Raw genomic sequence first — 25,940 nt, forward strand, 5'->3', positions numbered from 1 at the left:
GTCAACTATTCACACACTATTTACACACCGATACTGCAAAACTAACAACCTATTGCACAATAAAGTGTGAGTAGTGTCCTTACTGCATGATTGTTCATATTTGACTAAGTGGTTTCGTACCTCTCTCTTCCTCCGCAGCCAATGCGATGTTGCCAGCTTAGGCACAGTATATATTCTTGGAGAATCCCGGTGACACATGGACTAAAAGTATAAGAAGCAAAATGGAAGAACAGATGTTAACATTATTATCAGTGACGGGGCAAATCTGACCCAGCCACGGTTCTAGTATTAATCTGGACTATGGGCGGGCCATTCCAGTTGTAGAATATTATCATCCTTAAACCATTGGCTTATGGAGCCCATTTTATGACTTGGGGTAGTATCATATTGGTATAACCAATGGTCATCTGAATTAATTTTCCACTGTAGGCAGTATGAAAGCATTCAGAATGTATTGATATCCTTCTGCGTTTACAGTGATGCAGTCCAGCTAAGGGCCGAGTCCCTGGCATGAGAAACATACCTACACCATAATGCCACCTTTCACTTTTTTCTTTTAATTATGATTTCCTCCAAACAGTCCTTACTTTCAGCCATCAAAATGGTATTATCTCTGTACCACAGGTTCTTTATAGTCAGACCTACTGTCTTAAATCCATAAGTAGTCAGCCATAAACATCAGCCACCACCATATCTGGAACTTTCTTGCACAAAACCTGGATTAATTTGTGCTCCACGGACCCTCCAGATGAGAATATCTTGATTATCAGGTTCCACATTGAATCATGACTAGTCAGAGAATGGAATGGACCTCCATTAGGCATGTCCCCCAATCACAATGTTCACTCAGTTTGTATGGGCTACACAGTGTAGTCTTTATTACATAATATCAGCTTCATATAAGTCACATAAGTGTATAATTCAGTGTGCCTTGTGAATGGGACACATACCATGGGCCTACAAACAGAGGTCACCACCTACATGAAGACGATTACGGACAGTTTGACATGACACCCTGTATCCTGTTGCTGTTTGCAAGGCATGTTGCATTTGTGTTGCATTAATTGTGTGTCTTGCCTTCTGAAAATACTTCCTGTTGTTTGAAAACAGGTCCATAGTATGGAAATCACACTTCAACATACTCCAGTGGTGTGCACTAACTTGTATTGTGTCTGCCCAGATGCAATCCCTCCTACGGCTCTCCACGCCATTGATTCCAGTAAATCATGTTGTTGGGGCACTGACTTCCTTAACTGAACTCTAACACCAACCAAAGATGAATGGAATATGAAAATGGCACACAAACCATTCTTCACTATCCTGTGACATCACCAGGGGAAGTACATCATGTTTAAGGGAATGGAACTTTCCTTTCTAGAGCATTAGAAGTTGATTCTAGCAGATACTAGTGCTATCAACACATCTTGTTGGATCCCCTAATTATTTTGATTATTGTATTGCAAAATTAAGTATGCAAAAAATACTGCTACCATATAGTGTGTTATCTTAAAATAGTGGAAAAAAGTAGTCCCTTGACTTGCAGTCATTCATGATTATTATTTAAGTACTTTATAGATAAAAATTATCCTCAGAACTGTAATTTTAAATAATAGTAATAATAATAATAATAATAATAATAATAATAATAATAATAATAACATATTATATGTATATATTATATATATTATTATATAATATAATATTATATTATATTTTATTATTATTATTATTATTATTATTATTATTATTATTATTATTATTATTATTATTATTATTATTATTATTATTATTATTATTATTATTATTATAATATTTTGAGGATTCAACCAGTCTCTGGGTTGACAGGGAAGCCAACTAACAAAACAAGAAGATGGTTATTCTTATCCAGTGTACTAACATCTTTTCAAATCCAACAATCCAACATTTTATTTTACTATTTCATTTACATTGCAAGAGTTAATCAGTGGTAAAGTCCCATCAGTATTCTTAATTTTAAGTAACAATATTTCATTAAGTGCTTCTTTCCATAGCTGGGTGTCCATAACATTAATCCAAGAGAAACTGAATCATCTTAATCCAAAACTGAACACACAATTTCTAATCACTGTTTATATTCAGATGGTTTCAATAATAATAAAATATCACTAAAAATTATTTTCAATTAAAATTCTTTTTTTCATTACTTCGTGTTATTGTTTCAGTATAACTGTTATCTAATCATATTTTCAGATATGAAGTTATAATAATCAGCAACTCTTGTGAAAGCTGAGTACTGTCTGTCAAAACACTTATTAGCTCCTTTTGGGGGAACTCCAACACTAACGATGCCTTGTAAATACCATCTGGTTCCCAGCTCACTCTCCTGTGGAAATGCTAGCCCTCCACCACTGTCTCCGGGACATACACTTGTACCTGAAAGGGAGAACAAATTTTGATTTAGAGAAAAAAATTCCTACGAACTATCGAGTTGAACATGTTGAACATCCACCTCTCAGTCTAGAGATGGGTGCAAAGTGAAAACTCAATAATATTTTATTGATGACATAAAAACCATGTTATATTAGTTGTATCTAGAACTAATAACAAACTAATTCATATCTTATAAGGAAGAAACTGGTCTTGTAATATAATTGAAATTATTAGTACAGTAAGTCAAATAAGCTAAGTTTATTGAACTTGACACATCATGTTTTTGGCATTTTTCATACACAGAGAATGTGAATGATCAAAAATATAAAATACTAGCATTACCCACAGATTTGCTGACATGGATTTTGTACTTTGATAAAAGTAATCGTTCCTCGGTACTGCATTAAGACATAATCTGAAATTCCCTATAGTATAAAAAACTGAAAAATTGAGTTTCATTTACCCCAGAACATTTTTGTAAACCACGTCTATGGTATTGGCCTTTGAGGCTAAGTTGACCACGTTACTGGCAGAGCTAACTCCAACATGCGACATAGAAATGTGCATGTGAAAAACAGTCCTCTTTCAAGTTGAAAACAAACATATATGTTTATTTCTAAAGGAGATTCTAAATACTAATTTTTACACCTGTAACATCTCCATTTTTGTATCCTCATAAAAAAAATTCATCTTCTTTTTCACTTCTTTTCACCTCTTTTCTGAAAACAAAAAAATGCATGTTCCTGTTCCGTTAAAGGACATTCCAAATATCAATTTTTAGGTCTGTAAGATTTTAAGTTTTTGATTATATACTGTACATATACTAATTTTTAAAATGCACCTGTTATTTCAATTATCAAGTAGATTTTCTAAAAAATATGTGTTTCTTTATTTTTAAAGGAGATTCCAAATACCAATTTTCACGTCTGTAACATCTTCAGTTTTGGAGACATATGTATCCTCATAAAAAGAATTCAACTCCTTCTTCACTTCTTTTAGACCCTCCTCCCCTTAATTCGATTTTCCAAAAACAAAAAATACGTGTTTATTTTTAAACGATGTTTCAAATACAGTACCAATTTTAATGCTTGTAACATCTTTAGTTTTTGAGATATAAGTTTCCCCATAAACAGAATTCAACTCCTTCTTCACTTATTCACCTGCTTTTTCAATTCCTTTCAACCCCTTATGTGTATTTTCCAGAATAAAAGATGTTTTTATTTATTTTTAAAGGAAATTCCAAGTACCAATTTTCACGTCTGTAACTTTTTCACTTTTTGAGATATATGAAGCTTTTGCTGGCAAGAGCACCATGTCTTCTGGTATAGGCTAGAATAAATTTGTTACTTTCATTGATCTGTCTCAGTCTCATCCTTGGCTTCAACAATATAGAAGTGACCGAGGTATGAGCGATGCTAGTAATACCATTCCTTATGCAGCCAGTCCTTGTTATGAATGGTATGAAAATATCGCTCATAGGGTCGGTTGATGCATGCATTTCAGTAGGCTTGGCAGACTGACATGTAACAGCAACTTCTAGCTCGGTGAGGAAAACAACGGGAAACTACCTCGCTCCTCATTTCCCAAGTATGCCTTGTCAGTGATGCCTAGGCTATCTATCACAGCTGTTGATGGAGCTGTGGAGGATCAAACCAGCCTTTGGGCTGAATACCCGACACACAGGTATCCTCATAAAAGGAATTCAACTCCTTTCCGGCCCCGCGGTATTGGGGGCAACACATCTGCCTGTCACCCGGTGGCCCCGGTTTCAATTCCCGGCTGGGTCAGGGGTTTTTATTTGAAAATGATTAATATCCCTGGCCTGGGGACTGGGTGTTTGTGTTGTCCTTAATGTTCCTTTCCTCACATTCAGCACTTTACACTTCAGCAATTTCCAGGTTCGTAACATATGGTGCATGTAGGGGCAAAAGATCTTTCTAGCATTTAAAAAAAAATTCAACTTCTTCACTTATTTCCATGCTCCTTCTCCATTAAGTGGACTTTCTGAAAACAAAAATATCTGTTTATTTATTTTTTAAGGAGATTTCAGATATCAAATTTCACGTCTGTAAAACCTTCAGTTTTTGAGATACAAGTATTCTTATTGAAAGAATTCAACCCTTTTTTTTGTCCTTTTTAACTCCCTTAAATGAATTTTCTGAAAAAAAAAAAAGTTTTCCTATATTTTTAAAGGAGATACCAAATACCAAACTTTATATCTGTAACATATTCAGCTTTTGAGATATAAGTATCCCCATTAAAGATTTCAACACTTTTTTAATTTCTTTTCAGCCCTCCCCCCTTCTCAAGTGAATTTCCTGAAGAAAAAATGTGTGTCTCTTTATTTTTAAAGGAGGTTCCAAATAAAAATTATGTCTGTATAACATGTTAAATTTTTGGATATAGTCATTTTAAAATTCACCCTCCTTTTGACTTCTTTTCACCCCCCTTAAGTGGATTTTTCAAAAACAAAAAAAAATTTGTGTTACTTTATTTGTAATGGAGATTCCATGTACCAATTTTCACATTTGTAACACCTTCAGTTTTTGATGTATAAGCATCCTTCACTTATTTTTGCCCCCCTTAAGTGGATTTTCGAAAAATATATTTTTAAAGGAGGTTCCAAATACCAATTGTCACATCTTTAAAATGTTAAGTTTTTTTAAATATAGATATACTCATTTTAAAAATTCACTCTTCTTTTCACCCCCCTTAGCAATGGAGTATCCTAAAATCCTCCCTCAGTGAGCACCTACACTGTAATATAAATGTATCCCCAAAATTTCATTTCCTCATGTCCAGTAGTTTTGGCTTAGCAATGGTCGGTCGAATGGAAACTTCTAAATTCCCATGGAGGGAATTAGATATTTTTCACCAATAGAGCATGTCAAAAATGGGTAGGGTCTGACACATCCCACTCTGATGAGTTTAGTGTCAGATCTAAGACAAAATGCTGGTTAATAGAGCAAACGCCTGGAAAGCCTTACATCTGATGTTTTTGACATTTTTGACATGCTCTATTGGTGAAAAATATCAAATTCCCTCCATGGGAATTTAGAAGTTTCCATTCAGAATTGCTAGGCGGGCAATAATTCCATTGTGGAGATTTATCTCCCGTATGCAGTTATCAGACTGTGCCTCTTAAAAGGGCTTCTGATAAGTTCACCTGCATACACACCAGCGTCAGTGGGTAGGGTCTGACACATCCCACTCTGATGAGTTTAGTGTCAGACCTAGGACGAAACGCTGGTTAATAGAGCAAACGCCTGAAAAGCCTTATATCTGATATGTTTTTGACATTAATGGTCGGTCGGTCGGTCAGTCAGTACATGTTATTTTATATATATATATATACAATTTTCTGGACTGGACCATGGAAGACATGAAAGAATTTTCTATATCTGTTGATTTCAAGAGACTGAATCTCATGCATCTACAGGGTCTCTCTCAGACCATCCAGCGATGTTTTTACTCTCCGAGACCTAAGCAACTGTGCGGGAGGCACGCACATAGTTCTTGACCTTGCAAGGAGGATCCACATGTTCAACCTAGAATCAATAGCCAGTCTGAATCTCGGCTGTTGTTAACATGGTGAAACAGTTATCATTGCAACACCGTATTTTCATGTGTAAAAGTTAAGTACGAGTCGGCTCGATGGGTATGTGATGCATTTGTTCAGCAATTTCCTCACGTAATTGTAAATAAATTTGAAACTACTGGCTCAGTGCTCAATAAAAAAAACCATGCGCGCACACGAACAGTTTTAACAGTGGAAAAGCTAGATGACATTGGTGCGAATCTTGAACAGTCACCGAATAAATCACTCTCAAAATTAGTACAACAATTAAGGATTTTGGTTTCTTCTGCACATAGAGCTACAAAGCTGTTACATATCAAACTGTACAGATTTATATGGGCCCATTGTTTAAAACCTGCTGATCCAGCCACAAGAGTGACAATATTGTTAGTGATATCTTGCATCATTGAATGATAGTTTATTCGACCCACAGCTTGTGTTTTTTACAGATGAGGCCTTGTTTCATCTTAATGGTCGTGTGAACAGTCATAACTCTTGTTACTGGTATGCAGAAAATCCTAATGGTGATAAGGAAGTCCCTCGTTATGAAGGATGACACTTCCAGCATCTTTTCTAAGGTAAGATTTTATATAAAATTGTACGCACGCTTAAAGCAGGACAGCCGCATGCAACGTTGGCAGCTGCTGTAGTGCAGAGTAAAAACACTGTACACTCAGCCTGGGTTTATATGAGAGACCCTGTAGTTGTTATCTTTCACCAGTTATTCAGAGCATTTTATTTGTGAATGAAGTAATGAATTAAGTTAATATCACATTTTCACAAAGAGATTGATTTGCCACTTCTTTATATTCTACAGGGTGGGCTATACGTGACATTACCCTCCCTTTATAACAAACAACAAAAATTAAGATTTGATTTATGCAGTAGCATGGCCAGGATCGACTGATGGGGGGGGGGTTCATAGTTGCAAAATGATGATAGGTCATAATGAAGGTGCTTGTGACACGAGTGTCATAAGGACAGTGATACAAACAAGTTATGTTGATATTCAGATTGTAGTACTGGTACATTAAAAAAATCTTACATTAAAATACAGAATAAGGACAATATGATCAAGGTGAATGAATAGTTTTATGGTGAATGGTATGTTCAGATTACAATCTAAAATCAAACTTCTGAGGTTTATTAGAAAATAGATTCAAGAGATCTGTTGGTTTTACAATTTTGTCTCTATGAATATTCAAGAGAGCCAACCCTTTGAGTAGACTTTCACTTGTTTATTGTCTATTTCTGTAAAATGGGGGGGGGGGAGGGTCCTAATCCCCAGTAACCCCCTCCCCCCCTTGGGTATACCCCTATATTTTTGCCATTTAAAGTGTATTGAACATCATGTGCCCGTAATATGTGAGAGTACCGCCATAATTGTAGTACCACCATAATTGTAACAAAACTGATTAGAATGCAGTGTTTGATGAGAGGTTTTGCAGAGAAAATAATTCATTATAGATCTGCCCCCAGTTTGATGTTCAGTAGCAGTGTTGCCTGATTTCTTTTCCTTAGTGAAACCCCACAAAGCATTGTTTAGAGTAGACAAGTCAGGGCTCTTTGGTGGCAAGGTCAAAGGGGCCCATGCTGCCTCCGATCCATGCCCAATCTGCCTGTCTGGAAACAATTAAGGCATCCTCCAACACTAATAGCAAAATGTGAGGGGCTCCATCCTTTTAGGATTATGGTATCTGCTATTCCACCTTCCGTGAGCTGTGAAGAGAGCCACTGTCCCAGCATGTCTTTGTACGGCTGCCCATTAATAGGTCCATTAAAATATATGTGGTCTATTGGCGTCTGCGTTTTCCAAGTTCTCTAAGAAAGATATTGACTCCTGCCAAGCTTCCAGAAAGCCTGTGTGATGAGTGTTCTAATGAAAGAATGGCTTAACGAATGGAACTTAAGGATGAAAAATAAAAATCCTCAATTATGCCACTTCCAACCCTAATGTGTAGCTTTCCGATGTCAAGCTGGTCTGTTTTCCACCTAACACAACCAGCGTTGTTCAATCTATTGCCCAAGAAGCAAGTTAATTTGATCCTTTAACTCTCACTTCAGCTGTTTATTGATTCAGTCACTGATCATAAATGTTGATAAAACTGATAACACCTACTCCCTTAAATGCTCAGTTTCCATACTGGATGCTGTTAACTGGATCGATTTGACGATGAAGTAGATCAAACCTCAAGTACTCTGTAAAAGCGGGACTTGCAAGATTGATGACATCAGTAAATTTGAGGAAGCAAAGTGAAAATGGTACAGCAATATCTACACCAAGCTAGGAATGAAACATAGCATGCAACATAAAAGAATACATTTGCAGTGACAACCAGCTTGCTACTCTCTCCAGTTTTCAGTCTAGAAGTCTGCCATGGAGAGAATCAAGATGAAAATCTGAAGGATGAAGGTCAAGGAGAGGATGAGGAAGAAAGAGAAGGACAGGAAAAAATATGCACTTATGAACAAGCTATTCAGTGTTTCAGTGATATTATGAAATTTTCTGTTGACTCAAATTCACTGCAACTCATTGAACTACCATACAGCATTGAAGACTGCACTGAAAAAGATGCAGCATCAAGGAAGTTGAAACAGGTTTCTTTGTTAGACATATGGAAGAAGATGTCATCATTGGACCAGTATTCAGTGTTAGAAGTATGATGGTGTGTTAAGTGTGTGATAGTGCATGAGTGAGTATTAAAAAACTTACATCAAGCTACACATGTTGCTGAGATATCTCCAAGACCGGACTAACAAAACATGGGTTATTTGTGTAACAGTTTGTCTAATTTTGTTCAATCCAGAGGCATACTCAGTCAAGACATTTTTCTCACTCTCAGTGGATTCCACTTTGAACAAGTTTCACTGTATATCTTAAAGTGACATTTTATATTTTTGAAAGATATCAAGTTTCAAAAACATAGTACAGTTTGTCAGGTGCTCATCCAATGACTCAAGATTATGAGTTTGAATTCCAGCAGATAGCATTTGAGAGTGCATAAGGCAATGATGTCAGATGACTTACTGGGATATTTAAAATCATGTTTTCTGGATAAAATTCCAGTAGGGTTTGCTACTTTGGCTGACAGAACAGACTAGAATACACCAAAGAAATTGTTGAGCAGAGCTGGAGTTTATCTTTCTTTTACAAAGAAAAAGAAATTTTCCTGGTTAAATACAGTAGGAATACCACCTAAATCAATTTCTGTGTTTGAAAATCTTTTTTAAAATATTGTATTACAGCTAGACTGTACTAAGAGTATAATTTCTTTTAGAAATAAGTTTCAGTACTAAGTTATTTGCAGATAGAAACAATATACAGTACTGTTATCTCTCATTATAATACCATAGTTTCTTCAGAGCACTTGTTGGTTCAATAAAGAGGGTAGCATTAAATTGAGATGACTATTTTAAAACCATAATTTGAATGACTTAAGCATCTAGGTAGGGATTGTCTAGAAAAGTATTATTGAAAAATCAATTTTAAAATGTCTGTATTTTGCATTAGAATAATCCTGTGACAGATGTTACATACTCCAATACTTCCTCTGCATAGGGGCCAATGACCTAGATGTTAGGCCCCTTTAAACAACAAGCATCACCACCACCACTTCCTCTGCTTATAGTAGTCTCCCCACAACAATGAAGAATGGTTAGCAATGTTCTGCTAACTAATAGGATACTGACTGTTCCTTATAAGACACTTCTCACTTTTCTTTCACACGTAAAATCTTTTGTTTATTCATCATATAAACTTGTTTGCACAGGACAGAGAAATAGGAATGAAGTTTATAAAAGGTCAAGGTGTGTTACTATTAAGCTCTTTATCTTCGTATTGTTTTGTTCAGGCTTCCAAAGCTTTTCTTGGAAACAGTCCATTATGGTGAGCGCTAAGGAAATTCGCATCTATGGCGAGACAAGCAAGTGAATCCCTGACATTGTGCCACTCAAGATAATGAGCTACAGATAATAATGGTCGGTAGCACACTCAACATGCTCACATTAAAGGACCAGATAAGAGACATTTTTCCATTCGAAGGAAAGGTTTCCGGGTTCCTGCCAGTTATTTTAAACCAGCGGTATATATTGAGCATATTTATAATATTGTGCAGCATTTCTGTGTCTGTGCCACCAATGGCGCATGACTGTAGGCAGGGGTGGCATTATATTGAGGTAGTTAGTACAGTATATTATGTCCATAAGGAATATCTGTTCGTTGCTTGGAGTAGACAATAACTGAGGGTGGCGGTGTATCAGGTGGTGATATACAGGGGTTGACAGTACAGGAAAAATCAAATGTCTCCTTACAAAACTTGTTTGCATAAGTAAAAGTGTCAGACTTCTTCAATCACTTGTACTACTCGGAATTTTTCACCAGCTTAATTGTACTAGCATTTGTCTACCCTACAACGCAGGTACTGAGTTCCACTAAGATGTGTGGAATGATGGGACAAAAGCAGTTTCAGCCAGATTAGTTCCTCTGCTCAGACGTGTTACAATCAGTTCATCCTTATCAGTTGAAAGAGCAACCACTTTCTACTACTGGAGAATCCATAAGCAGGAGCAAATTATGAAATTACTACAGTGGTAGAGCTTCTCATATTCTTATTGCCACCAAAATCAGCATCAATACAACTTGTAAGTTCTCGCCTCTCTTTGTATACATAATGCCGTAGTCTGATGTCTCATTCAAATGCTATATTTGTTTTCCCCGATTCAAATCTAATCACTTGTATTTTCTATGGCCCTGACAATTTACTGTGAAAGTAATATCAGAATGCATTGCAGCTACTAAATATATGTAACGATGACTGCCTCCCGACAGGGAGTGTTAGTAGTCATCTTCTCTTCTGTTTCATTTTCCTTATGACTAAATAGTGTTTAAACTGTATTTGATTCAACCAGTCCAAACCAATCCTAAACCCTCTATACTGTGTAGTACTGTTGACTTGCGGTAATCATAATACCAATATAATGATCCGTTATTGGACATTATACATTTTCCAGCTAACTCATTCTTGGTAGGTGTGTTATTTACCAACTGATAAGCCCAACTTAGCACACTCGGTAAAAATGCTGGCAAGCAAGAATCAGTTAGCTGGAAAATTCATAATATCCAATAACGGACCATTATATTGGTATTATAAATTTACTCATTCAGGACAAATATTTCAAGTTCCCTATGGGAATCAACATCTATATTGCAGTAATCATTCAATCATTCTGAGATTATGTCCATACAAAGGAAATTTTTGAGAGTACCAATTTTAACAATGGGTAGTAAAACAAAATGTTTTTTCTCGATGATTTTTGACCCTTATTACTAGGGGGCGGATTTCTATGACCAGTCATATTTTTTCCCTTAACATTATATCTTATAGTCTTGCATTTTCAACACGTTTCCAAGCATGATAATCAAAATTAAACATGTTTTATTGGGCATATAAATGCATATTTAGGCTTTCTTAAGTTTTATGGCATATTTTCAACAAAATATCATTATAACGGCATATTTTGGTCATTTTCATTTTAATTTCGTATTATAAAAATCAGAATAAGCTCTAGAAATTATTTTTCAGGATAGACTGGAATATACTACTGAAGAACTATTATAAAGTAGTGTATATGGAATGTTTCTAACAGGTAGGAGCTATTGTTTGCTAGCTGGGTCAATTCCTGGAAACCGGGCAATCGTTTACACGGAAGCAGAGGTAATTCTGCAGTTATTTGTGATTGTTCTTATCCCTCCCCTTCCCCTTCCCTCTTCCACCTTCAACACACTGAATGACCTTGGTCATTAGGGAGCTTCAGTCATTCATTTCCTTTCAATATGCCTAAAACGAAAGTCTCAATTTGTGGAAAGTTGCGAAGTTTTGTTCGCGAGTTCGGTGCAAACATATTCAGTACGGATGGAGTGATATTATTCTGTAAATTGTGTGAGGTAAAAGTTACTGCCGAAAAACACTTCTCTGTGCAACAACACTGTAATACTGTAAAACATAAGAATTGTGTAACTAGATATTCTGCACTCGAAAATAGGCAATGTCTGCTATTCGAAACCCCGACATCAAGTTCTCAGAATTCACAATTTTCACAAGATCTCTGCAAGATGATGGTTTCTTCTAATATCCCTTTAAAGAAACTTAACAGCCGAAGCTTCAAACAGTTTCTTGAAAAATATACAAAGCATCCTGTTCCCAACAAATCTACTCTCAGGAAGGACTATCTGACCCCTTGTTATGAAGAGATGTTGGATATAATAAGGCGTGGCGTGGGAGACAGTAAGATATGGGTTTCAAGAGACGAGACCACAGATGTGGATGGAAGATATGTAGCAAATGTGATCGTTGGCACGCTGAAGGAAGACCGGCCTGGAGATACATTCCTCCTGACATGTGAAGTGCTAGAGAAGACAAACCATTCCACCATTGCAGTTCTCTTCGACAATTCAATGAATCTGTTGTGGCCAAACGGGGCAAAGAGAGAGCACGTTTTTCTATTTGTAACTGACGCTGCTCCGTATATGGTGAAGGCAGCCAAGGGACTTAAAATGCTATACCCGAAAATGATACATGTGACATGTCTTGCACATGCCTTGCATAGGGCAGCTGAAGAAGTTAGAAGTAGCTACCCTGAAGTTGATAAATTAATATCGAACTGTAAGAAAGTGTTTGTCAAAGCTCCGCTTTGCGTTCAGAAATTTCAAGAAGAAGCACCTTCACTACCCCTACCTCCCAAGCCAGTTATAACGTGATGGGGGACTTGGCTTGATGCCGCAGTGTACTATTGCAACAACTTAGATGTCGTGGAGAAGATCGTGAAGTCTTTTGATCCTGCAGAATCGTCCTCCATAAAAACCACTCAAGATTTATTTTCAAGCACTACATTAAAAGCGGACCTGGCTTACATAAAGTCCAATTTTAATTCTTTATCTGGAGCAATCACGCAACTGGAAGTTTCAGGTGCAGAACTAAGCGATGCACTGGATGTTCTAAAGTGCATTGAACAGGAATTAAAGCATGCAAAAGGAACAATAGCATCTAGGGTGTGGAAAATTAGAAAATATACTGGAAAAAAATAGCGGACTTGTGTACCTGCGTGGAATAAGTGACATTCTTTGTGGAAACCCTTCATCTGCAGATTTCCAGGAATTTTCTCCAAGTGATTTAACTCTATTCAAGTACGCTCCCGTTACATCATGTGATGTCGAAAGAAGTTTTTCTCGCTACAAGACGATACTCAGCGACAACAGGAGGGGATTCTCATTCAACAATCTTAAGATGCATGTGGTCATAAATTGCAACAATTCTGATAATGGAGACTAGATCAGGTATGAATGTTTCATTCAAATAACATATGTTTTGTGTATAAATTAAAACTGATTGAATATTGAACAGTGAAATTAACTGTCGTGTTTATGTCTTCCCCAGAGTCCGTCCTTGCCTAGGAGTATGCAGTGTAACCTTAACGAGTTCATGAAATATTCATCGTTTTAATTGATTTTGGGTTAAAGATTTTGAAGAATTAAACATTTTTTAAACTCTAAATTAATTGCAGCCTGTAGCAATCGTAATAAAAGTGCTTCTATGAAACGTAGTTGCTATTCATTAAGTCATTTTGAATTTTATAGGTCATATTTTTATGTTTTTTAGGTCATAAGTGCATACATATTTCATACATTTTTAGGTCATAGAAATCCGCCCCCTACTTATTACCTTTCATTTCAACTGGAACAAAGGGGATCCATGAAGCTGCATCATCTTACTCTATTGCTTGTGATTCTCTTCACCTCTCTCCTACTCATTCCCTATTGTTGACAGTCATTCTTGATGGAATATCTCCACACTGTTTAGGCCTCCCCTTCTGCAAGCACCCTGGAGATTCCAATCAAGTACTTGTTTCCCAATGGCACTCTCTGCTTTCCTGAGTATGTCCTAAACTCTTACATTTTCTTCTTTATATTTCATCTCTTCTTCCAATGGTCATGTCCATACTTCTTCATTTGTAATTACCTCTGGCAAGTATGTATTTAGTATCCTTTTGAAACACCTATCTGTAAAAACCCATAGTCTACTTGTGATTTGATTTGTGATTTTTCACGATTCTGATCCATATAACTTAATTGACTTAACTGAAGTTTTCAGCTTAGTTTTTGTGTTATTATTTTGTTCTTCCAGATATGATACAGCTGAGTAAAGGCAACATTTGCTTTCTGGATTCATTGTTTTACATCCTCTTCTACCCTCCATCCTTTGCAGCAATGGTTCGTAAATACTTAAAACACACTATATCTTTTAGGAGTTCATTTTCCAGCCGGACAGGTTCTTGTAAGCTGGCATTTAAGCTCATTGTTTTAGTTTTGGGTTTATTGAGCATTAGGCTAAAATTTTCTGCTACTTTCAACAGATCTAATTTAGTTTTGGCAATTTTGTACAATTCTGTCAATAGGCTGAAATCATCAGCAAAGTCCAGGTCTTCTAATCTGTCTGTGAGACCCTACTTCTTTTTCCTATAGTGGTTTTCTTCATTACAGCATCTATGATCAGAATAAAGATACAAGGTTACCAGGTGTGTGCATAAGACTTTTCCGGTTTCACTAAGAGATGGCGCCAGCAAACAGCATGTAAATTTGACACATATGTCAGTTTGTTCATCTGATATTAACCAACGAACACACACACACACACACACGCATGCACACACGTTGAGTCTGCCAAACACTGGCGTCTGTGTTGTATCGTTCAGTGATCATGTCGACGTTTGTGCCTGAAAAAGAACATTTGCGGCACACATTGCTTTTCTTATTTAATCAAAAGGAAAAGGCTGTAGAAAGTCATTGCTTGCTGGTAGAGACATATGGTGAACACACTCCATCAATTACATTATGTGAGACATGGTTTCAACAATTTAAATGTGGTGATTTCAATGTAAAAGACAATGTGCGCTCTGGTAGAGCACAAAAGTCCAAAGACGAGCAAGCCCAGTGAAACCGTTAATGCACAACGCTGTCGCTAACAAATGATTAATTTCAATCACACATTGATTGAAAGACTACCAGAATGGGCCAGGAGACATGACAAAGTGAATTCGTTACACAACAATGTGCCGTCCCACACAGCAAAACCAGTGAAAGACAACTTGAAATCACTTGGATGGGACATCGCTCCACACCCGCCGTACTCTCCTGACCTGGCGCCATCTATCACCTCTTCACACCAATGGGGCACGTGCTCGCAGAGCAGCACTTCAGCAATTTCGAGGAAGATGGAAAATGGCTTGATGAATGGTTTGACACAAAAGACAAGCAGTTTTCCTGGCATGGTATTCATAACTTACCTGACAGATGAGCGAAGAGTGTAGAAGCCTATGGCCAATATTTTGAATAAACAAAAAGTGAATTTCCCTTTAAAATTACAAGTTTTCTTTGCCACAAAAAACAGCAAAAACTTTTGCATACACCTGGTACAGGATGCAACCTTGTCTTACTCCAGTTTCTGTGTTATTCTGTTACTTCTCATTTATGAATAACTTGGCTTGCATATTGATGGTAAGATTCTTTGATTATACCTATCTTCTTCTTTGGTATACCATATTGTTTCAGTATCATCCACATACTTTCTCTCATTGCCAAATCAAAGGCCTTTTCAAATTCTACAGATATAGTATACAGTCTAGTATAGTATTCCACTCAATACACTGCTCTGTAAGTTAATAATTATTCTTAATATACAAATCTGGTTTATGCAGGATCTGTTAGGACAAAATTCTGCTTGTTCTTTCCTGATCTTAGCTTGCACTTATCCTTTATTTGGTTTAGTACAAACCTGGTAAATATCTTACTTGGGTCAGACAACAGTGTGATTCCTCTCCTATTATTGCAGTTTGTACAATCTCCCTTTTTCAGAATTTTGAGATATACTGTAAGTAATCTTTTCCCATCTTCTGTCATATTTTACTCTTCCGGCACTTCTTTGAATACCCAATACAAAACATTTGCCACCACTGTCTATCTTCAGGATATCTTTTGGAATTTCATGAACTGTAGACAGAAGATTCTCAGATGTTGTCCAGGTTGTTCAAAGTCATCCTCAATATCTTAAATTTTCACCAGTGTGCACATTCCTGTTCATGTTGCAAACCTGAAATTGAAGCGATGCGCCGAATAGGGGTCTAACCACCAAAATCTCAATTATGAGTTAATTGCAAGAAACACACTCTTGGACTGGAGTTAGATCCCTTTTCCGCGCGAGACAGAAGTTCTCCACCCTCTAGCACAGCAACAATTTCTGAATTCTTCCACATGACTACGCCACTATGCAGGAACGTCCATATAGAGCCTTATTCCGATGAAACCTCACATTCAGAAAAAATGTCAGTTAGATCCCTTTTCGGCGCATCGCTTCAATTGTTGGTTCATTGAGTCACATTGCAATCACTCGCTCATGTGGTTTGCGTTACAATCATTATGGTCAGAAACTTTCACAATAATGATATGAATATCTTGACTTTCAGTTTCTTCATCATCTTTTTTGCCTCTTCTGTTTCCATTTTGGATTTGTTCTGACAGGAGCTAAGTGTGCTGGTTGTGGTGGGGGCTAGGGTAGGTGGAGGTAGAGGAGTTGGAAAGAGGAGTGCAAAGGTCATTTTACTTCTATGAAAATCAATCTGGATGTTCGGCATTTGGATAATTAGAATTCTACTGTATTGCTTTGAGGCCGGTACATGGTCTGGGACAAAGTAAGACATCGTGGCTTAGCAACTTGAGCCAGCAGTTTGGGGTGATGAAGCTTATTCTATTTAGAACAGCTATGAACAGACAACGAATCATGCTACTGATTGTCGAAGCTCTACGGAGACAGAATAATAATAAGAAGAAGTAGATGATGATGCAGAAGAAGAAGAAGAAGAAGAAGAAGATGTATTATTGAAAAAAATTCAAGATACAAAGTCCAATTGATCTAAATATCTGAAGAGATTGAAAGGAAATTCCTACTCTACAATTGAAGACATGTCTGAAATTCAATCCTTTTAAATACTACTAATCATTTCTGTTCCACAAAGGAAAAATTAGTCTGAAGAATTAGTTAGGGAATTGCACAATTCACTATTTCTACACAAGACTTACGGACTCTATGATTTATTTAAACTTACCATTGAGATGTCCAGCACAAAATTTGTCCTTCCTCAGGAACTGTCGGAAACTTTCTGGGACCGTTCTGTAACAAACTTGGTAGTCCACATATGGAAGATATGCAGTTATCAGCTCTTCACTGGGCTCCATGTTCTCATTAACTCCCCAGCCAACAACCTGACAAAAGAAAGCATTTATTAGAGTTATATACACTAATAAATGGGTGAGTTAGTCAGAATTATATTTCAGCAGTATATAGAGATGTTTATTTGCCTCAGAGGAGTGCGACAGGCCTTGCCAGCTGGCACAATTCCTATCCTTGTCGCATGTTGGGGGCTTCATTCATCCCATCCCTGACCCAGTCATTGACTGGAAAACGGGTTGTAGGTTTTCATTCATAGAGACCTTCATTATGATACACTGCTATGAAATTCACAAATAGGAAAGTGCACCAAATACGTTAAGTCATGCACAGAACTCTCACACTGCCATACCATGGCCTTAAGGTACCTGAGCCTGTTTCTTCTATACAGTTAACTGGTATCTGGACTTTTTGTCATGACAAAGATAATAACTAAGCTTATGTTGTAATGGTCCACCTTTTCAATAATAGATTATATAATGTTTACATTACATTCTAAATCTAGGGACTAGTTTTGGCCTTGGCTGGCCATCATCAGCCATAACATAAAACTGTACAAACACATCTAATAACTAAAACAAATGTACAAACATACACAAATGATGTTAAAAGATATTAAAAGTATCTGGAATGAACTATGTGCACAACATGTAAAATATGAGATGAAATTAAAATAAGGCTGTCAGTGATATCTAAAATCCTTGGATGCATTTTATCATGTTAAAATGTTTCATTAGTGCTTCCTGTTAAAATATCTTGAAAATGCTGAAAAAGTTCTTCTGTTGGAAGTTGTCAATGGTTAAGTCAAGGATGCCACACAAAGATATGTGCCAGCTGTTTAAACAGATGTGATACTGTCCAAGAGTTGCTGGAAGCTTAAATGATGCCATTAATGTGAACTGTTCTTGGAAGAAACATATGTTGGGACATATCCGACATAAGAGTACAATAAGCTGGTATAGAAAGAAAATGTGTGGCATACAGGGGTGCTGTTGTAGAAACAGCAATGTAATGCCTGAAATCAACTGTGAGCAAAGATGGGGAAAAAAGCAAACATCTTGATGGAATGAAGTGAAGACAGTTTATAAACATTAAAAGGAAGGTGAATCACAAATGGCTCCAAACAAGGACTGATGCAGACAGGGAACTGTAGATAGAATAAAGAAACAGAGCAATACAAAAAATTATTGAGCAATGTCTGTATTTTCCAGCCTTTGTAGGCCATGGTCTACGAGCATATGATGGTCTCGACGTTTCACCAAAGACTGCATTCGGTACTCTCAAGGGTTCTGCATGAAGCTCTCTGTGGAATGGAGTGGTGTCAGAATTCCACCCCAATATATAGTGCAGGCTGTGGTCTGCCACGGTGGGGGTCGGTTGTGATGGGCTGTTCTTGGCCTATGACACTGTGGGCTACAGTGCGCTGCTCACCTATTGGTCCGCCATAGTGGGAGGGGCAGTGGCTGATTGGCTGTTCTTTGTCCAATGATTGAAACAGTATGGCACCTGGTGTTGGTCGACCTGCCTTGGCGGAGACAGGCAATTGACCACCTGTTGCTTTTTCTGGCCTGCAGCGGTCACCATGTCCTCCAGGATTTAAGGTTTTCAAGACTGGAAACCAGAGTTTGTTGACCCATTCAGATTCCTCCTTATGGTTGAAGCTGTTGGTGTGCTTCAAGATTTCGATTGCTTCCCTTTGTAACCAGGCGTGGTAAGACATGGTAGTTGACAGTATTTCAGTATTGCTGTACTGTATGTCATGGCCTGCTAACAGAGTGTGTTCAGTGCCTTATAACCTTTCTGCTTGTCCCAGCTGGCTGTAGTGGTTGTAGTCCTTCGGTCGGATGGTGATGCTGAGTTTCACAGTTCCTATGTAAACTTGGACGTAGCTGCATGGGATCTTGTAGACACCTGCTGAGGAGAGAGGATGGCGCTTTTCTTTAGCAGACCTTAACAATTCCTGGATTTTTTCGCTGGCCTATTTATAGTTTTTACTCCATGGAACACCAGTAGCCTCCCTATTCTATTGATTATCTTCCCGATGTACAGTAGAAAGGCTTTAGCTGCTGGCCACTCATCTTCTTTCTCCCCGATTGTTGGATGTCCAGGATGGAGTGCTCCCTGTATATCTTTATGGCTGTACCCATTAGCAAGTAGGGCCATATTGAAGTGGCTGAGCTCCTCGTTTAAGTGCTGTGGTTAACAAATTCTTCTTCCACAGTCAGAGTTTTTTATCGCTCCATATTTTTGTCGTGAGTGGTGATTGGACGTCTTCTGCAAATAGCAGTCTGTACGGGTCGGCTTGCGGTACACTGTGTGTCCCAAGGTTAAATCGGCCTTCTTCATTACCAGGAATATCAAGGAAACAGAATTTTCCTTTGCTTTCTCTCTCCATAGTAAACTGGATATTGGTGTTAATGCTATTCAGATGCTGTAGTAAACACTGTAGTTGTTCCTCTCCATGGCTCCAGATTACAAAGGTGTCATCTATGTAACAAAGCCACTCCTTAGGTTTGAGTGGTGCGGTCTTGAGTGCCGTTTGGTTGAACTTTTCCATCAAGAAATTTGTGGTCACCAGACTCAGAGGACTGCCCATGGGACACCATCGATTTGATAATAGAAGCTGTCATTCTGCAGGAAATAACTTCTTGTAAGGCAATGGTTGAACAAGTTGGTGATGTCCTTGAGAAAAATCTGAGTGATGTGGTACAAGGCCTCTTTTACTACTACTTTAGTGAAGAGCGAGACCACTTCAAAGCTGACAAGCAGGTCTTCAGCTTCCGACTGGATGTTCTTCAGCTTTCCTATGAATTTGCCTGCATCTCTCATGTACGACTGCATGCCACAGACATAAGGTGGCCAGATATTTTGCAATACTGTAGTTTCGTGTTCAAATAGCACTCATGATGGGCCATAGAGGTACGTTGTTCTTATGAATCTTGGGTAAGCTACATAGCCTCGATAGTAGAGCTTCACTTTTGGAGGTTTTTCTCTTCACATTGTCTGGCAGTATCAAGGCCTCAACAAGGCTACTGGTGTTTGGAAGGATCTGGTTGGTTGGTTCTCTTGGTAGTCTGCAGTAGGTCTCTGGGTCTGATGGCTTTGACATCTTCATAGTGTAATAATTAGTAGCCATGATGACAGTTGTGTTCCTTGTATACTCTTGTGTATGTTCAGAGTCTTCATGGCCTTCATCTCTTGAACTGTAAGGTTGTTCTTCAGTGCTGGTTCCTTTTTCAGTATGCATGAGGCTTCATGGTGGATTTCTTCTGCCTGGGCTGATGGTAGATTGCAAATAGCTCCTTCAATATTCATGATGATCTCCTCCATGGGAATCGAGGGAGGGATAACAGCAAAGTTCCCTCCTTTAGCCAGTACAGAGGTTTCCGTCTCTGACATGCAGCAGTTGGTCATGTTGACAATTGTCCGTGCGGTGTCCAGGGCAGGCTTAGGCACAGGTATGTTCTCCTGAAATTGCTCAAACTTGTTCTTCTACAAGTTGCTTGACTGATTTAAAGTCGAAATCGTAGGAGAGCGTGTGATCCGACGTGCTTTCAATCCTTTCATTTTCTTATTCATTATGATCGCTTCTTTATCTTTGTACTCTATTATCTCAGACTGTATTTTTCCTACTTCATGCCTTGTTGCTTCTTGCTCCTCAAATTCCACTTTGGATATGACCTGTTCTACTTCTGCTATTATCTCCACTACTTCATTATCATTATCATTATTACAAATTTTCATCCAGTTATGCTTCGGCTCTGTTTCTAATATTGCCATTTCTTCCATGCTAAATTCTGTAACTGTTAAAATTCTTAACTGGAGGATAGAACTTAATTTCATTACTATTCGATCTCTTATTGTCTTCTTTATCGTTTCTTTTCTCCTCTCTTGGCCCCTTCAGAAATTCGAGTTTCCTATCTAATGTATCCTGCTTCTTTTTAAGAAAGAAATACAATTAATTCTCTACATTATCTTCTCTCTCCTCCCATACCAAACCTAGAACATATTTCGTAATCTACAGATGAAGGTCATATAAGTCTTGTTTCAGATGGCTTTTCTTCATATATAAGAACCTAATTTCACTTTTCAACCATATCTGATTCACTTTCAACTGAGTCACCCTCTCATGTCTTTGCAAAATTACTCCTCATTTCTACAGACTTCAAATGTTTTGGAATGAATTTATTTGCTAGACAATTCTTAACAAATTTCAAGTCCTTAGATATTTTGGCTATTTCTACTTTTGTGTTTTTAAATTTATTCATTAATTTTCTAGCCTGGCTGGCATGCTCAGAATTGATTATTTTCACCATGTTGGTTATTCCTGTCCATACTGACTTATATTCAAATTTCTATAAAACACTTTCCTGCCTTGTCAATACTTTACATATTTTATTATACCTAATTCCTGTACATGTCTCGAGAGCCAGTTACTCTCTTCCTCAGCAGTGCCAAAACATCAATAATCTTTGGACTTGGTACATTGTTACAGATATACTTATCAACACAACAATTATATATAAAATCTTGAAATTGTTCAAATATTTCTTTGTGTTTCAACTTTTACTTACTTACTATGTCAATTTATTACAGACTTTAAAATAGAAATTTTCAAATCATAAATGGATATCTATTAAAGTCAACTATATGCTATAATTTTAAATCTGCTCTGCTCTTTGAACGTACGTCCTTATTTACATCTAAAAAGAAATGAAACGTTTCTTTGTCTCTAAGTTACATTTACTTTGTCATTTAATAAAAACCCTTGAAATAGATTTTTTTAAAATAAATAAATAACACCTAATAAGTCAGTCACTATGTTGAAATTAAAATATTTTCTGCTCTCTTCAAAAATTTCTCCTTTCCTTAAGTCCTAAAAAAGAAAAACATTCTATTTAAATTTTTAATCTGTAATTCCATATGTTCCTTAACTTACTGCTATATTTCCAAGACATCTCATATAAATCAGAAATTCCTCCTTTTAATCCCGTCCAACCATGCTAGCCATCTTAACCGTCCAATTCCTTTAAAATAAACGACCAACAAACCAACTTCAGAGACATTTTGGCGAGAAAGACGACAACTCAGATGATTGGGGAATTTATTTTACTTACTTCAGTTTCAACTAAATTTATCCACAAATTCAAATGGTATAACACTGGTCTGAACCAAAAAATATGTTCTCACTTGCTGTCGATGACCTTACGGGGCGAGCTGCTACTATGCTGCCGATTACGTAATGACCTTGCTAGTCCTTTAAATAAACAAACAACAAACCTGCTTTTGAGACATATTTTACGAAAAAGGCAACTGAGATGATTAGAGTAAATTTATTTACTTCAATTTCAACTGGTTACCAAATTTATTCATGAATGAAACATTATTACACTAGTCCGAATCAAATAAATATGTTCTTGCTCTTTGTTTATTGTCAATGACCTTACGAGGCGCACTGCTACTTGTTGCTATGCTACCGGTTATGTAATGTAGGGGAGAGAGGGAGAGCGTGCCAATGACCGGAACTGTTTTTTCGCTCTCACTTTCTCTCCTCGAGGTATGGGCTATGACACTGCACTGTTGAAAATATCCATAATTTTTGTTTTTAGGGTACTGTGTTAATTATATACTTACATAATTGTTTCGATGTTAACCTTGTTTGAGTTAAGATGAAAATAACCTCAAAACCATCTACTAATAGGGCTCTGGTGAAGTTATATATACTCAGTAAGCCTATAGGTAGTTGAAAAATTATTGTCTTCAATTAGGCAACAAACCTCGGATTAAAGATTATATACATACAATGGTAAATGATTTGGTAACAATAATATATCTAAATAAAGCTAGAATGAGACCACAACTTACCGCACCAACATTTCCTGCACTCAGTTGGTAATTCATGTATAGTTTTTCTCTATCCAAACATACTGGTCGAACAGCCAGATTAAAGACAATTTCCACCTGAAGGTTTATGACAGCAATGTCACTCTCATAATTTAGAGTTTTGCCTTTGTACATTTCATGTACAATTATATTTTCTATCTGTAAAAAGAAAACAAATCATGTCACCAAAAAGGCATCATATGTAATCAAAATAGATAAGAGTAATTTTAACAAATCAAATGGTTCTAAATACTGAAAAATAAATACAAACTGCACGCATTATGTTAAAGCATATACTATATGCCTATATGTAATAGAAAGTGATTAAGTATAAACACAGGTAGAAATCTAAGAGCTAAGACTGTGGACAGAAACATATACAATTGCACAATGTAAGAAAAGGGAGCAAAAGAAAGGCAAGACAAGAATGTAAATTAAAACCTAAATAATGTTATTACATTTATGTTCCAATAAATGTTCCGACTACAGGACAGTAGCTCCCATCCCTCATGAGAGCAAGATTCTTCTCCATGCCCTTTGCAATATGCTGAAAAACTTTTTACTTCCTGAAAGATGTGAAGGTCATTGTGGCTTCATCCTAGAGAAAGACATCCAGGAGCAAATTCTGAACGTATGGCAGATTGTGGAAAAGGCCAGAGAGTAAAATGTTGGCCCCTTTCTCTGCTTTATTGATTATACCAAGGCAGTGAAATGAACACCTCCCTGGACCATTCTTCTGGAAATGGGAGTCTCAAAGCATCTGGTTGCACCTGTATAGATTCTTTACCAGAGTAACATAGCAGCTGACCGAGTCAACCAAGCAATACTTGGAAACTTCACTGTGGAAGATGGTACAAGACAGGGCTCCATTCTCTCCCCCATCCATTTCGGTTTCTACACTGACAATGTATTGAGAAAAGTACTCGAGGACAGGTATGCCGACAACATGCTGATCTTGGCTGCTAGTGTACATAAACTACAGATCCTGTTGGAGGAGTTGATATTGACTAGCCAAAAATATGGCCTGCAAACACACAGAAGGAAGACAAAGGTGATGATTGTCAACAGACAGCAAATAACTAAGTGTGAAGGAGAGAGCTGATTTTGAGGTTGTTCAGAAATGCGACTACTTGAGCTCAACAATTTCTAATATAAGAGTATGTTCCGATGAAGTTAAGAGAATAATGGCCATGGACAGGGCAGCCACCACAAAGCTGATCAGGATATCGAAGGGCCTGAAAGTTGCAAAGAACACATAACTGCAGCTGGCGCACTCCGTTGTATTTCCCGTTGCCACCTATGCAGCCAAGGCCTTCAGTAAATAGAGGGCTTTGAGATACAGGGTTACCGATCTATTCTCCACATTTCTTGGACTAAGCACAGTACCAATATATCTGTTCTTTTTTGTTTGTATTTTGTTTTTGCAATCTGCTTTACATTGCACCAACACAGACAGGTCTTACGGCGATGATGGGATAGGAAAGAGCTAGAAGGGAAAAGGAAGTGTCCGTGGCCTTAAGGTACAGCCCCAGTATTTGCCTTGTGTAAAAATGGGAAACCATGGAGAACTATCTTCAGGGCTGCCAACAGTGGGGCTCGAACCTACTATCTCCCGACTGCAAGCTGACCACTACATGACCAAACCATACAGCCACTTGCTCAGTACCAACACGTCTGTGCTGGAAGAATTAGGCATTCAGATGTCTTCTCAAACGGATCAACTAGGCATACCTTCAATATTCTGGACAAACTGCCAGAAGAACAGGCATCTTGGTGAAGCTCGTGGCGAAGGGAAAATTTAATGGCACGAGACTCCAAGAGAGATACCCAATCAAATAGGTGGACCAAGTGCAACTCCTGGTGGGGAAATTTTTCAACAAGGCTACCCTCATAGCAATAGACCAGACTTGAGCAAGCAAGTTACATCATTAAAACATGAAATGCTTCCATGACCTGTCAAGGGCAAAGAACTGAGGAGCAGGAACTACATTTTTAATGGTTTTTGTGGAAGGAAACATGCCAGAATTTTGTCCAGCAAGAGTTCTTTTACAAGCTGGCAAATCTACTGATACAAAGCTGGCATATTTGAACACCTTCAGATAGCGCCAGACTGAGCCGGGATTGAACCTATAAACTTGGATACAGAATATTAACACTCTACCTTCTGAGTTATTCAGCCTTGTGGAGACAACTAAAGACAAGGACAAACCTCACATTTTCATCTTCATGCAAGAACTTTGAAAATAAAAACAAATTCTTTTATAAACAATTCTTCATTGTTCTCAGCTTTGTTATAGGGGCAAATCTCCACAACCAATGAGAGATCATTCTTGTTATATATTCACTCTTGATATGGGATATACAGGATAAGGAGGGTGAGTAAACAAAGTAGAAAACTAAGAGCAAGGATAAACATAATGGTAGGTCAGTGTGTGAAGAGAGAGCAATGGATAAATATGAAAAATACTCGTACACTGAGATCTTTACTTAGGTGAGCTCTCTCTTCATTGATACCACTTCTTTTACTCCAAGCAGAAGATGACATAATTTTGTGCCCAATCTCTTAAGCTGAAATAATTGAATACCATATTAATCCTTATCTTTTAGATATCTCTCTACTTCATTCAGCCTCTATGGCAAATCCATTAATTTCCTTGGGTAATCTACCCATCCTCTATTCACATCACATTACCCCATAATCTAAGCCAACTCATGCCACTGCTTCATCTAACATTCATTTCTAAATTGGCTTTTCTCACTATTACAAATATTCTCCTGCCATGAGTCCTACTTGT

The 25,940-nt window shown here is 37.4% G+C and overlaps 1 protein-coding gene across 2 annotated transcripts in view; it reads right to left on the reverse strand.

Moving 5' to 3' along the window:
- Window positions 1-1,895: 1,895 nt before the first annotated feature.
- LOC136856738 (modular serine protease) overlaps window positions 1,896-25,940 on the reverse strand; it is a 298,657-nt gene continuing 274,612 nt past the window's right edge. For both annotated transcript variants that reach the window (XM_067134817.2, XM_067134818.2), the window contains exons 10-12: window positions 23,128-23,304; window positions 17,141-17,297; window positions 1,896-2,412 (exon numbers count right to left, since the gene is read on the reverse strand). In XM_067134817.2, coding sequence (XP_066990918.2) covers window positions 2,210-2,412; window positions 17,141-17,297; window positions 23,128-23,304 — 537 coding nt within the window. In that variant the 3' untranslated portion in view covers window positions 1,896-2,209. The remainder of the gene's footprint in view (window positions 2,413-17,140; window positions 17,298-23,127; window positions 23,305-25,940) is intronic.

The sequence above is a fragment of the Anabrus simplex genome, chromosome 1 (assembly GCF_040414725.1).
Source record: "Anabrus simplex isolate iqAnaSimp1 chromosome 1, ASM4041472v1, whole genome shotgun sequence".
In the NCBI taxonomy this organism is placed as follows: domain Eukaryota; kingdom Metazoa; phylum Arthropoda; class Insecta; order Orthoptera; family Tettigoniidae; genus Anabrus; species Anabrus simplex.